This window comes from Macrobrachium nipponense, chromosome 23 (genome assembly GCF_015104395.2).
Source record: "Macrobrachium nipponense isolate FS-2020 chromosome 23, ASM1510439v2, whole genome shotgun sequence".
NCBI lineage: Eukaryota > Metazoa > Arthropoda > Malacostraca > Decapoda > Palaemonidae > Macrobrachium > Macrobrachium nipponense.
In genome coordinates, this window is record NC_061090.1 from 11,210,024 (window position 1) to 11,222,523 (window position 12,500).

At 36.3% G+C, this 12,500-nt stretch overlaps 1 protein-coding gene across 2 annotated transcripts in view; it reads right to left on the reverse strand.

Annotated features, from left to right (window-relative positions):
* The window catches only part of LOC135196169 (nephrin-like), a 129,927-nt gene that overhangs the window by 64,799 nt on the left and 52,628 nt on the right, over window positions 1-12,500 (reverse strand). For both annotated transcript variants that reach the window (XM_064222759.1, XM_064222750.1), the window contains exon 3: window positions 1,013-1,150. In XM_064222759.1, coding sequence (XP_064078829.1) covers window positions 1,013-1,150 — 138 coding nt within the window. The remainder of the gene's footprint in view (window positions 1-1,012; window positions 1,151-12,500) is intronic.

Consider the following 12,500-nt stretch of genomic DNA (forward strand, 5'->3'; position numbering starts at 1 on the left):
GTTTGTGCCTACAATCTCATAAGTTCCTGCTCTCATATGTGTGTTAAAGAGTGTCTATGTTAGTGAAAAGTCTGCTTTAAAGTCAAAAGCCAATTACATCCGTGAGATATGGCAGTATACTCAACCCTCCCCTCTTAAATCTGTTGTCGTTGTCATTTATAAATACCAAAATAGAGTTGAAGCGAAAAAGGCGAGGCAGGTAAACCAGTGTTTCCTTTAGCCCTCCAATTAATCCGTCAGGTACTTTACGCTACGCTCGTAAAGTTTTATGGCGTGAAAGCAATAACCGTAAAAAATCAGGTAAGCTTCAAATTCAGCGCGTTGACGGAAAGGGTCATTAATTTTCAATGAGGACATAGTTGGTGCCTTTCGCTGCAAGGTAGGTGGGAGAATTATTTGTTCTCCCACTTTTTTTAACTCCTGGGAGATTTTATTCCTTCGTCATACAATAGCAATCTCTTGATTATACTTATGTATATACATATATATACCTATACATGTACACATATAATATATCTGTATATATATATATATATATATATATATATATATATATATATATATATATATATATATATATATATATATATATATATATATATATATATATATATATATATATATAAGATATATATATATATATATATATATATATATATATATATATATATTATATATATTATATATTTTCACATTCATACATACATACTACATACATGCATACACACACTGCACTACACACTAAGCCTCTTGGCTGTATAATCTGTTTGTGTTACCTACATGTGTGACGTATGTGTATATACAAAATAAACAAACACAAACGGGTAAAATAAATAGATCGTACAGCCAGTATGCCTATTGTGTAACGCTGTATATCCACGTATTTGTTTTTGTATCGTGTTGTGCTGTCTTGGGAAAGTCTGAAAAATAAAATTAGACAGTATCTCTCTCTCTCTCTCTCTCTCTCTCTCTCTCTCTACGTTTATCTTCTATGTGCCCACCTACTACTTACCTAATGCAAATCCGTCCTTAGTCCACTGGGCCTTTCCTTGCTGGTTCTGCACAACGCAACTGAGGAACACGTCGTCCCCTTCATTGACCTCAACGCTGTCTGGATACACCGTGAATTTCTGCTCTTGAGCGCTCATGCCTGAAAAGAAAAAAAAAAAGTTAACGCAAACATATTAGGTTTTCTGATCGGACAGAAAATGTTCATGCAAACGATGAATAAAAGCGAGAATTTTTTGCAAGGCCATGACTGTGAGAGTGATGTGTTTACGATTTTTTAAATTTATTTATTTATTCTGTTAGTGGATTAGAAACGAGAGAGAGAGAGAGAGAGAGTTCATGTCATTTACTAATGGAAAAAGGGAAAACTACCAGACACACTTGTGCATTATTAGGAATTTTCGGTGCTTGTTTTTATTTATTTATTTGTTCTGTTAGTGCATTAGAAACACAAGAGAGAGAGAGAGAGAGTTCATGTAATTTACTAAAGGAAAAAACGAAAACTACCAGACACACTTATGCATTATTAGTAATTTTCGGTGCTTGTTTCAAAACTAGATGTCCAGTTCGGCACTTCACAAGTGCCGTCTCTTTGTTTATGCTTTTCATATTCGGGGACGTGTAAATGGAGAATTCGATAGCTTCCTTGTCGAAGTTAATTTAATAATATTATTTAGAAAATATCTGTTAATTGTGCCTTTTTATTGACGTTGATGATTATGTTCAGGACAGCAGTTTATCTACCATATAACATACTTAATATAAGTTAATGGCACAAAAGGTATTATTGATATTATGTTATATTACAAGGCCCAAAAATATTATTAAGCAAGAGTTATTAACGCTGGGTTACCAGCCCAAAATAATGAAACCTTCATATTGGCTGCAGCTAATTACATGGGTAATTACCAATATTTCTACTTAATTGGAATTATTTTCATTAAAACATCACCATTGCAGTCAGATATCAATCATTTTATCAATGCTAATATGAGAACTGTTAATATTTATAAAAGAAAATTCAGGGATATTTGTACTCGTCATTACAATTTCCTCTCGGTTCCTGGAACAAATATTGCGATATGCCTATGAATCACATACTAAACGGAACCAGGCATTTCATTTTAAATAGTTTAGTAATTCTCAGAACTAAGGGAGTATATGTTAGTATAAAATCCTGTGATTATATATAATGTTTTGTGTGTGTATGAGATGTGTACGTTTTGCACTCGTGACAAGTATGAGGCGCATATATTTGTAGGTTTATGTAAAAGAAACCTGTCCGTCCGCACTTTTTTCTGTCTGCCCCCAGATCTTGAAAATGACTGAGGCTAGAAGGCTGCAAATTGGTATGTTGGTCACCCACCCTCCTATCATCAGACATCAAATTGCAGCCCCCTAGCCACAGTAATTTTTATTTTATTAAGGTTAAAGTTACCCATGACCGGGCCCTGGCTGAAAGTTTCATACAGTTTTATACGTTGTACAGAGAACTCGATTGCAGCCGAAGGAACGTTGGTGCATTTTTTACTTGTTTTATTCATTCCTACGAAAGAGTTTCTCGTTACAACGCTTCGTATTCGTGACAAAAAAAAAATGCCCTTGCATTTTCCACGTGATCAAAAACATACGACGCAAGGATTTCATCCAACCTGCACATCAGCGCGTCAGTGGCGTGGCGGTATGGTGTTGACGTGCCACTTCAGTGGCCGCGAGTTCGATTCTCGGGCGTTCCACATAGGGGTGAGAGATCTGCATTTCTGGTGATAGAAGTTCACTCTCGACGTTGTTCAGAAGTCACGTAAAGCCGTTGATCCCACTGCTGAATAACCACTGGTTCCATGCGACGTAAAAACACCATACAAACAGTATATCGAAGTCACTTAAGTAGGAAGCGCTTGTGATTCCTGTCATTTGTAGTGGTGTGTTATACAGGTGGAAAAATCTTTCGTGTCAATAGAGGATATGCATACTGAATGCGTATTAATATGGACAACGTAGTGATTTAAACACCATACAAACAAACAAAAACAACTGCATCTCATCTCAAAAGCCGGGGCTAGTTGGCTGCAGGAGTAAGTTGGCACACACTAAATAACTTTAATGTTTACCAGTAGAGGACCTTAATACATATACTGCGTAATTGTCACGTGGTTCCTCAGTTACCAGCAATATTCCATAGAGATAGGACGTAGGAGCTCGAATTTATGAGGCAAAGGTTGATTTTGATGGTAGTGAATAATTTTTTTTCTTTGTGTTATTTGCTATAACATCCATACATTCATGAAAGATTATTTCTCCGTTATAGCTTAGTTTTCCTCATGGTTTAAAGACTGTATACCATTAAAATTAATAATTCAACGCTTCTTGGTTTGGACTGGTACGTGTTTTTGTACCAAATGGTAGGGATGGGGCAAGTTGGCATATGTGCAGACTTGCCTCTCGTTATTTGATAACAATAGTAAGCCTATTTACTTATATAATTTACGTTTTGTTTCTGGGTTTTTGTAAGGACAATGAGATTAGTGTCCTATCATTTCCTCCACATTTCTCTCACAAGTTGCAGCCCCTGGATGTTTGTGTTTATAGACCTCTGAAGAAATGTGTTATAGCGTGTGATTCGTGGATGACTAGTAATCCAGGATCAAGTATGCCCATCTGTAACATTCCTGGTAAGGTGTCCATGGCTTTGCCTCTAATTGTCACTTATTTAATATTTCAATGGGTTTAGGATTCTGATTTTATAGGTGTGTCTGTAACAGATCGAGAGATGTCCGAAAAGACACATGGGCTTCAGTTCAGTCATCAGCGTGATACAGTCTTGTAATATGACAGATAACATTGGAATTAAAAGAGTGCTTGATGGAGAAGACCAAGGTAAGTTGATCACCTTGGAGGAGTAAGTGGGAAAACTGTGACTTCACTTGCAGAACTGAGACCAGTGCCTAAAACAGGTGCCAGAAAGGGACAATTCAATGAATAGGACGAAACGTCATTCTGCTATTCTAGCAGACACACCAGTGAAAAAAATCTTGAATAGAAATTGAATAAAAAAACACCAAAGACGAAAAGAATCCTACATCCGCACAAAAAAAGAAAAAAAAAAGAAACACCATTCCCAGAGTTTAAGAACTCTTCCTATTGATTTAGAAGAAGCCTCAGTTGAAGACAGCCTGTGTTTGGTAAGCCAGGAGAAGTGTGGGTCCAGTGCAGGGCATGTAATATGTGGGAGCATGACAAAGATATACTTGACACCTGCCACAATTGCAAGTCAAATGATGATCGGAAGTAATACTAATGCCTTTTATTTTGTATTTTGAAAATTCAGAGGGTATTTTTGCTATTTGATTTAGATATAACGTAGGATTTTCTTTTAATTATCAATATGTCAACTTACCACATAATGTGTGCCAACTTACCCGTATGCAGGGCAAGTTGGCACGAAAAAGATATTTTTTTCTAAAGCTTGTTGTTACCTTATATTGAAAGCAAACCACAAATATTTTGCTCTGTGATAAATAGGAATGCTTATTATTTTCAATGATGGTAAGAATTTTGCAAAAATATTTGTTTTATATTCCCAGTAACCAAATTTGTAAAATGTGTGCCAGCTGACCCTGGTCTCCCCTATATAACTATGGCTCTTTCAGTTCTGAGTCATTTAACATCAGTGCCGGGGGAAGGATGTCTGTTGCTCTCCCTATGCGGGGGGGGGGGGGGGGGGGGGCGTTATTTTTAGTCGCCAAACCCCTGGAGACAAAAAAGTGTTTGCAAGTATTTCTACGGCCGCCTCCTCTAACACTCCAACCTGTTTGGGGAAGTCGACGTCGGAAGCGCCTCAAAGACTTCAATTCAACCGGTTTTATTTTTTTTGTTTTTTTGTTTTTTGTTCGGGCTGTTTGACTGGCTCCATCTTTTGAAAATGCTGTTTTCTCTCCGTTCTCCGCCATAATGAGACTTTTATAATCCTTCCCCGAAGTCGAAAATGGATGAAACATGGGAACAAAAGAAAGATGTGAATAAACTTCTCGCTCGCCTCTCGGCTTTTCCACACCCGATACGAGCTCTTGGATGGATCTTGCTGTCTGTCTGTCTTCAGTTCTGTCGCTCGCCGAATAGGCACCTGTATCCGCAATCCGCATTTCCTTATATAGACGTGTTCTATTTTTGTTTGTCATGGATATTATGATGTAACTTTTGTCATGTTAGTTATACCTCCAGATCATTTAACTGACAATCCACTATTCTTCTTCTGCTTAATTATTATTATTATTATTATTATTATTATTATTATTATTATTATTATTGAGGTACGTGGTTTACAGGTACTTGAAGCTGGCAGGGCGTGTACAATGGGTGGGTAGGTCGGTAAGCAGGGATTGTAATTGGTCGTTATTATTATTATTATTATTATTATTATTATTATTATTATTATTATTATTATTATTATTATTATTATTATTATTATTATTGTTGTTGTTGTTGTTGTTGTTGTTGTTGTACTTAGGAAGCAGACCCTCTCTCAAGCATACTTTATTATTAAAAGTAATGGCTACTTGTAGAGATTCTTCTCTATTTTGCGAATAGCGGCTTTTTCCGTGCTACTTAAACAGGCTAGTAGAGCGCCTGTAGAGGTCATGGTCAAATACAGGGTCAAAATAGGTGTATTTATTTGAATTTTACAGATAAACTATGATACCATAGTCATCAAAGTCATTAACAATTTTCTCTCTCGAGAGAGAAAATTGCTAATGACTTTGATGACTATGGTATCATAGTTTATCTGTAAAATTCAAGTATATACACCTATTTTGACCCTGTATTTGACCATGACCTCTATAGGCGCTCTACTAGCCTGTTTGAGTAGCGCGGAAAAAGCCGCTATTCGCAAAATAGAGAAGAATCTCTACAAGTGTAACGCTGCTGAAGTAGCCATTACTTTTATAAAGTATTATTATTATTATTATTATTATTATTATTATTATTATTATTATTATTATTATTATTATTATTATTATTATTATTATTATTTTGTGGTCTATCTCAGTCATCCTTTTCGATTGGGTGGTTTTTATAATGTTGGGTTACGGGTTTCATCCTGCCTCCTTAGGAGTCCATCACTTTCTTACTATATGTGCTGTTTCTAGTAGTACACTCTTCTGCATGAGTCCTGGAGCTACTTCAGCATCTAGTTTTTCCAGGTTCCTAATGTGGGGTTTCCGGGTTTCATCCTGCTTCCTTAGGAGTCCATCACTTTTCTTACTGTGTGTGCTGTTTTTAGTAGTACACTCTTTTGCATGAGTCCTTGAGCTACTTCAGTATCTAGTTTTTCCAGGTTCCTTTTCGGGAATATTGGGATCGTGCCTAGTGTTCCTATGATTATAGGTATAATTTCCACTGCCATATCCCATATCCTCCTTAGTTCTATTTCCAGGTCTGATATTTAAAAGTTTTTTCTCTTTCCTTCTCATCTGTTCTGGTATCCCATGGCATTACAGCACCAATGAGTGATACTTTCTTATTGTTTTTGTCAATCAACGTCACGTCTGGTCTATTGGCACGTATCACTGTATCTGTTCTGATACTATAGTCCCAGAGGATCTTTGCCTTATTGTGTTCTATCATTCCCTCAGGTTGGTGTTCGCACCACTTATTACTGCAAGGTAGCTGGTGTGTCTTGTACAGGCTCCAGTGGAGGGCTTTTGATACCAATCATGCCTCTTTTTTTACTGGTTTTGTCCAAATGCCGGACATTCGCTTGCTATGTGGTTTATGTCTCGTTTTTCATATTGCACTTCCTGTATATAGGTGGGATGTTATTTCCATCTATCGTTTTTGAACATTTCTGGTTCTTAGGGCTTGATTTTGTGCTGCTGTTAGCATTCCTTCTGTTTCCTTGTTGAGTTCTCTCCTCTATAGCCAATGCCACGTTTCATTGCTGGCCAGTTCTTTAGTCTGTTTAATGCACTATCCGTGCGTTGGTTGGTTGTGCCATTCTTTCGTTCTGTTTGTCATTCTCATGATTTTATATTTCTGGGACTTCGTCTACTTTCATCATTCCTTCTTCCCATACACTCCTTAGCTACTCGTCTTCGCTGGTGTTCAGATATTGCCCCAGTGCATTGCTCTCCACGTTGATGCAGTCCTCTATGCTTAGTAGGCCGCTCCCTCCTTCCTTTCGTGTTGTTTATGGTCTGCATTTCCTCTTGGGTGTAGTGCTGTGTAGAATTGTCTTGTGTTTCCTAGTTTTCTGGTATATGCCTTCGTCCACTCTATTATTATTATTATTATTATTATTGTTTAGACTGGCAAGCAATGTGCCAGTGGAGGACATTTCAAAAACGGTGGATTCGTAGGACATTTATTATTCTGCATAAGTAATACATAGGTATACATCTCTCTCTCTCTCTCTCTCTCTCTCTCTCTCTCTCTCTCTCTCTCTCTCCGGCTTGCTCCTTTTTCTTATTTGCTCACTATAATCAAATAAGAAAGGGCAAGGCATACCAAGAAAGAGAGAGAGAGAGAGAGAGAGAGAGAGAGAGAGATTGATGTATACCTATGTATTACTCATGCAGAATAATAATTGTCCCCTGAATCCACCGGATTTGACATGTCCTCCACTGGCACATTGCTTGCCAGACTAAGCAATACTGAAAAATCAACAATACGGAGACTTGGGAAAGTCCAGTATAAGATTAACGCAGCTGAATCAGCCACAGTTTTCAACAAGTTGTTTGAAAGAAGGTCTACTTCCCAACTATATTATTATTGTCAAACGTCGCAGCCAAATTACTAGTATCGTACATTTATATGTTGAACGCTCTATCGTAAATCCGTCTCGCAGAAGATCACTCTGTAGGTTTATAAACTCAAGGGGGTTGATCTTTATTGATATTTTATACTGGGCTCCTTTTTAAAATCTTGGATGTTTCGATTTCTAACTTAGTCTTAAGCAGCCTGAGCCTCTCTTGATTCAGGATTATGTTAATTGCCATTTCCTCAAGTTTATTATATAATGATTTGGAAAACCATGCTACATATAGGTGAAGGACTAAGACAGCAATAATAGCATTCGTACTCTAGACATTATTCTGCAAAATCCAAAGTCTTAACTACTTGAGCGTGTTAAATATCATAAGCATTTGAAACGTAATCAGTGAAAGATTATGAATGCTAGAACTGAGAATTTTATCTATTTTATTATAAGGAGACAACCAAAAATCACTTTAAATAACTCCAGAATATAACAGAAATAAACTGTCCAAATATATTTTCTTTACCGTGCAAGAATTTTAAGAGAAATAAAAACGGAACTTCCAAATACTGTAGGGTCGATGCCCCAAACCTCATTGAATATGAACATGAAGTTGTAGGTAGGTAAGGGAGTTAGGCTCTGCAAGCAGCAGTTTCAGAAACATAAAAAAATTTGCAAAGACCATAACCATTCCAAACAACCAATGCTTGTTCTTGTAGAAAAGAAAACTGCTGCCAGTACGACCTCAAGCCCACACTACCCGGTATTTGTTTCGCTTTTAAATTTAGAAGATGACGCTGCTAAGTGAAAGAAAATAAGAATGAAACATGTCAATGGATCCTAGAGTGTAACTTAATAATGAATTTGCATAGGGATTTATTTACCAGAAAACCTTAAACAACTAATTAAATGCAGAAAGTTATAAGTCTGGATTCAATGTCTGACGTTCTACTACAAGAAATTCAGAACGAAATTGCAAAGATTTTCCGTAGAAATCGTTGGATTTTATTGTTCGAATAGACGGCTGAACAAAGGCCTTATTTACCACCTTCAAACAGTCTTAAAAAGTCTTTATTAATCAAGTTATCTTTTAGGTTGTCTGGAGGAGTCATAAAGGCCTGCTCTCAGAAACATTGGAAAAGACAATTCTAGTTTTATGAGTGAGAGCAGATGTCATCGTCGAGAAATTCTATTCTCCATCTCGGAAACACAATCGTTGCATCGGCTCAGCCATCTTCATGTGGAATATTGCTGTCTCATATCGGGTGCTTCAGTTCTTTGGTTTCCTCGTCGTCGAAATGAATTAAATCCTGTAACTTTAATTAACAATACTGCCTTCATACGTCTCTTGAGTCTCCTTTTACAGCATCTCTCTCATTTATTTTGTTCAAATTGAGGTAGATCAGGTGGCCTCTTCCTCCTCACAAGCAGTGAGGGGGAATCAATAGGTATACTATCTCATATTGCATTGGCTCGGTGGTCGTTTGTCTTTCACTGCTGCCAGGTTACCTAATCCTGTAATATAATGCTTTCCATGGGTCTTGATAAACGTTTTCCCTTAAGGGGTACGTTTATTGCATACTTCATTCCAACCCTTCCCCCCCGCCCCCAACGTTTTTTTTTTAAGATCGAGTAACATGGAGTGGTTGGGCGCTATACGGATCATTATTCAGGATTAGATATTCGTCTTTATTGAAAAATAAATAAAGGAACAGGTTCTTTCTGGACTATATATTCACTCGCTGTATTCTATTTTGTTTATAGATCGTCATCATTAATCATCTTTATTAGATTAAAAATCATAAAGCTATTAACGAGGTACGTGTATTAAAGATCACTACCAGGTTTTTCTACCAACTTAAGACATATCATTTTAGGGCGGTAAAGCTGCTCAAGCCGTGATGAAATTGGGGATTATTCTCTTTAACGTCCATTTTTAAAGGGCCGCCCTTGATCCATCTCGAGATTAGAAAATCGATCAACTTTTCTTCCCAATATTAGCCCATCTTCCATGGTGGAGCTAGGTAAGGTTTCGTATCAATCAGTGCAGCTCGACAAGAAACTTGCATTGTCCGCCAAAAGGAGGCTATGAAAGATTAGTTACATCAAAAGAAAGACAAATATATAAGATAACCTTAATAAGCGCTAGTGAAAATAATTGTAAAATCGCAGAAACCATTTCAATTAAGTTCGTGGTTACGAACTGACAGGCGAAAGATACCATGGGTATCAAGTGGTCAAGCTGTACCTCCATATCACTGCCAGTATAATACCATCGAATTGATTTTGACATAGGTGGAATCATACGATGTGGTGAAATAAACTTTGAATAAATATTTCCTTGAATTATAACCTAGGGAATACGTATAATTATGTGCCAAGCATTAGCTATTCCGGAAAGCTCTTGACGCTTGAATAAAAGTCCTGTGTTTACTCTTGTTTTATATGGGTGTGTTTAGAGGAACGGCAGTAATTGAAAGGTTAAATACGCTCTCACTAATCCCCAACTAATATATGTATTATGTTTATCGAGAGTGTTATATATGTAGACATGCTTTCACAACTTTCTCCCTTTGTGTTTTGGTAGTAAATAAAAACTTTTTTTTTATAACGACTACGATAAAAGCATTATGATCATTTAATCCCAACATTAATAAACATCGTATTACGATAAAAACATTATGATAATTTAATCCCAACATTAATAAACATCATAGCACATTTCCATAGGTCTTAAGACAACGTATTTTTAACGATTAGTTTTATCTTACGCATTTTTTAACATATAATAGATGCTTCATTTCTTCGGGCAAGGTGAAACACAAAGTGTTCTCTTGATAAGAACTTCACGTAAGTCAGACTGAAAGGCCCCAAATAAATACTCGGGCAACACAGAAAATAATTTTTTTCACATCAAAATAAACTCGCTCACATACTCGGATTTGTATTTAATGTGCACATCTACACACAGAATTCATTAGCGAATTACTGTAGATAGAATCATATAAAAACTTTTAGAAATAATGCCAATGTATACCTACGTATACCTATCTTGTAATGCTTCGTCTTTTGGCCTTGAAATAGATTCACCGAAGTTAGTAGCAAAATCCTGACAGGAACACAACCAACTGGCTTTTGATGTTCAGTTTCGTGTCGACTGTCAGAAATGACCGGGCTGTTGCCCTACACCGGAAGCGAATGACCATATAAACGAAACGACCAGTTTACATATTTACTTTTTTATATTGAAGTATGGTAAAATATTAAAGCCCCTTACTGTAAAGAATTTTATATTTAAGATTCCTACTATTAATACGCATGAATTTCCTCACAATTAGGAGTAACATTAAAGCAGAAAATGGCTTAGCAACTAGTTCGATGTTTTAATTGCAGTTAACACGGGGCTTGGGTAACCGTCAATTCTGATAGTTATAAAGTTATAATGTAAGTAAATATAAAATCTTAGCTTTATATATTTATGCAGTTCGTGCATAATGCTTGATGGGTTATAAAGTTTCTTCAGTTAGATAAATCATGATGCGTAAATGAAATTCGGTATTCTCCGCAACTTAAGTTTTTAAAATCTTTACATTTCGTTCGTTTTTTTTGCGTCAGCCATATGCTGGCACAGGCTCTTGTTTCGGGGAGTCTATATCTTTACCTTTGAACAATATACATAGACCAGTACTAAAGAATGTAGTACTTAAAACTAATGTAGTACTTAAAATTAACCTTGAGGTCGCCAATAATTAAAACCCATCCACGTTAAAAAAAATTTCTTCATTTTGTTTATGATGGTAAACGTGAACTTGTTTTTTTTTTCAGTCATTTACGTAGTAGGTTAGTCAGTCACAATGATACTGAAATACAGTAAGGTGATGAGTAGCTTTCCTCAGCTGCAATATGCCACAAAGACGTCTTTTCCAGGGTAAGGTTCTGTAAAGAAGTAACCCAAGCAAACGGTTTCATTATGCAAAAGCTTGAATTACCATATAAAAGGGAAATTACAGAAAGAGACGAAAATCCTCAACGCCTCTCTCCTATTACTTGTCTTTCACTAAACATTAAAGAAAGAGTGTTTTATATAATGAAAATTGTATTATTCTTGATGCAAAGTCTTAAGTTCCTTAATTCCTATATAAAGGGGAAATTACAGGTTGAGACGGCAACTTTCAACGCCTCCCTCCTGTTACTTGTGTCACACTAAACCTCAAAGCAAAAGTGTTTTATATAATGAGAACTGTATATAAACAATAATACCTAATACTCTGCATCTTCTATAGAAACGAACAAATGAAGGAAAACATATATCGGTGTAGGAACCGTTATATATATATTTTTTTATTTGATAACATGAATAGTCATTGCTAACATACACCACTCAAGAAAAAAAAAGAAAAACTCAATAAAGGTATATACGAAGCCAGGCGTGTTGAAAGGTCACAAAAAAGAAGAAGAAAAAAGATGAATACTGCTAAAAAAAAAAATAATAATAAAAATAACGGTCTCGTTACCGCCACATTTTCAAGCTGGGGAAAGTATTTATGAAGATCCTGTGTCTAATAAAATAGACGGTGAAGCTTTCTAACCAGCACGAAATAGTCCAAACACGTTATATTTTCCGCATAGTATTAAATACACTTTGCAAAGCATATATGGCTTTCTACCCTAGAGTCAGTAAGGATAGTTAGGGTTAAGATCAGGCAAGAATTCAGAGTATAAGCGCCTCCGTGGCGTG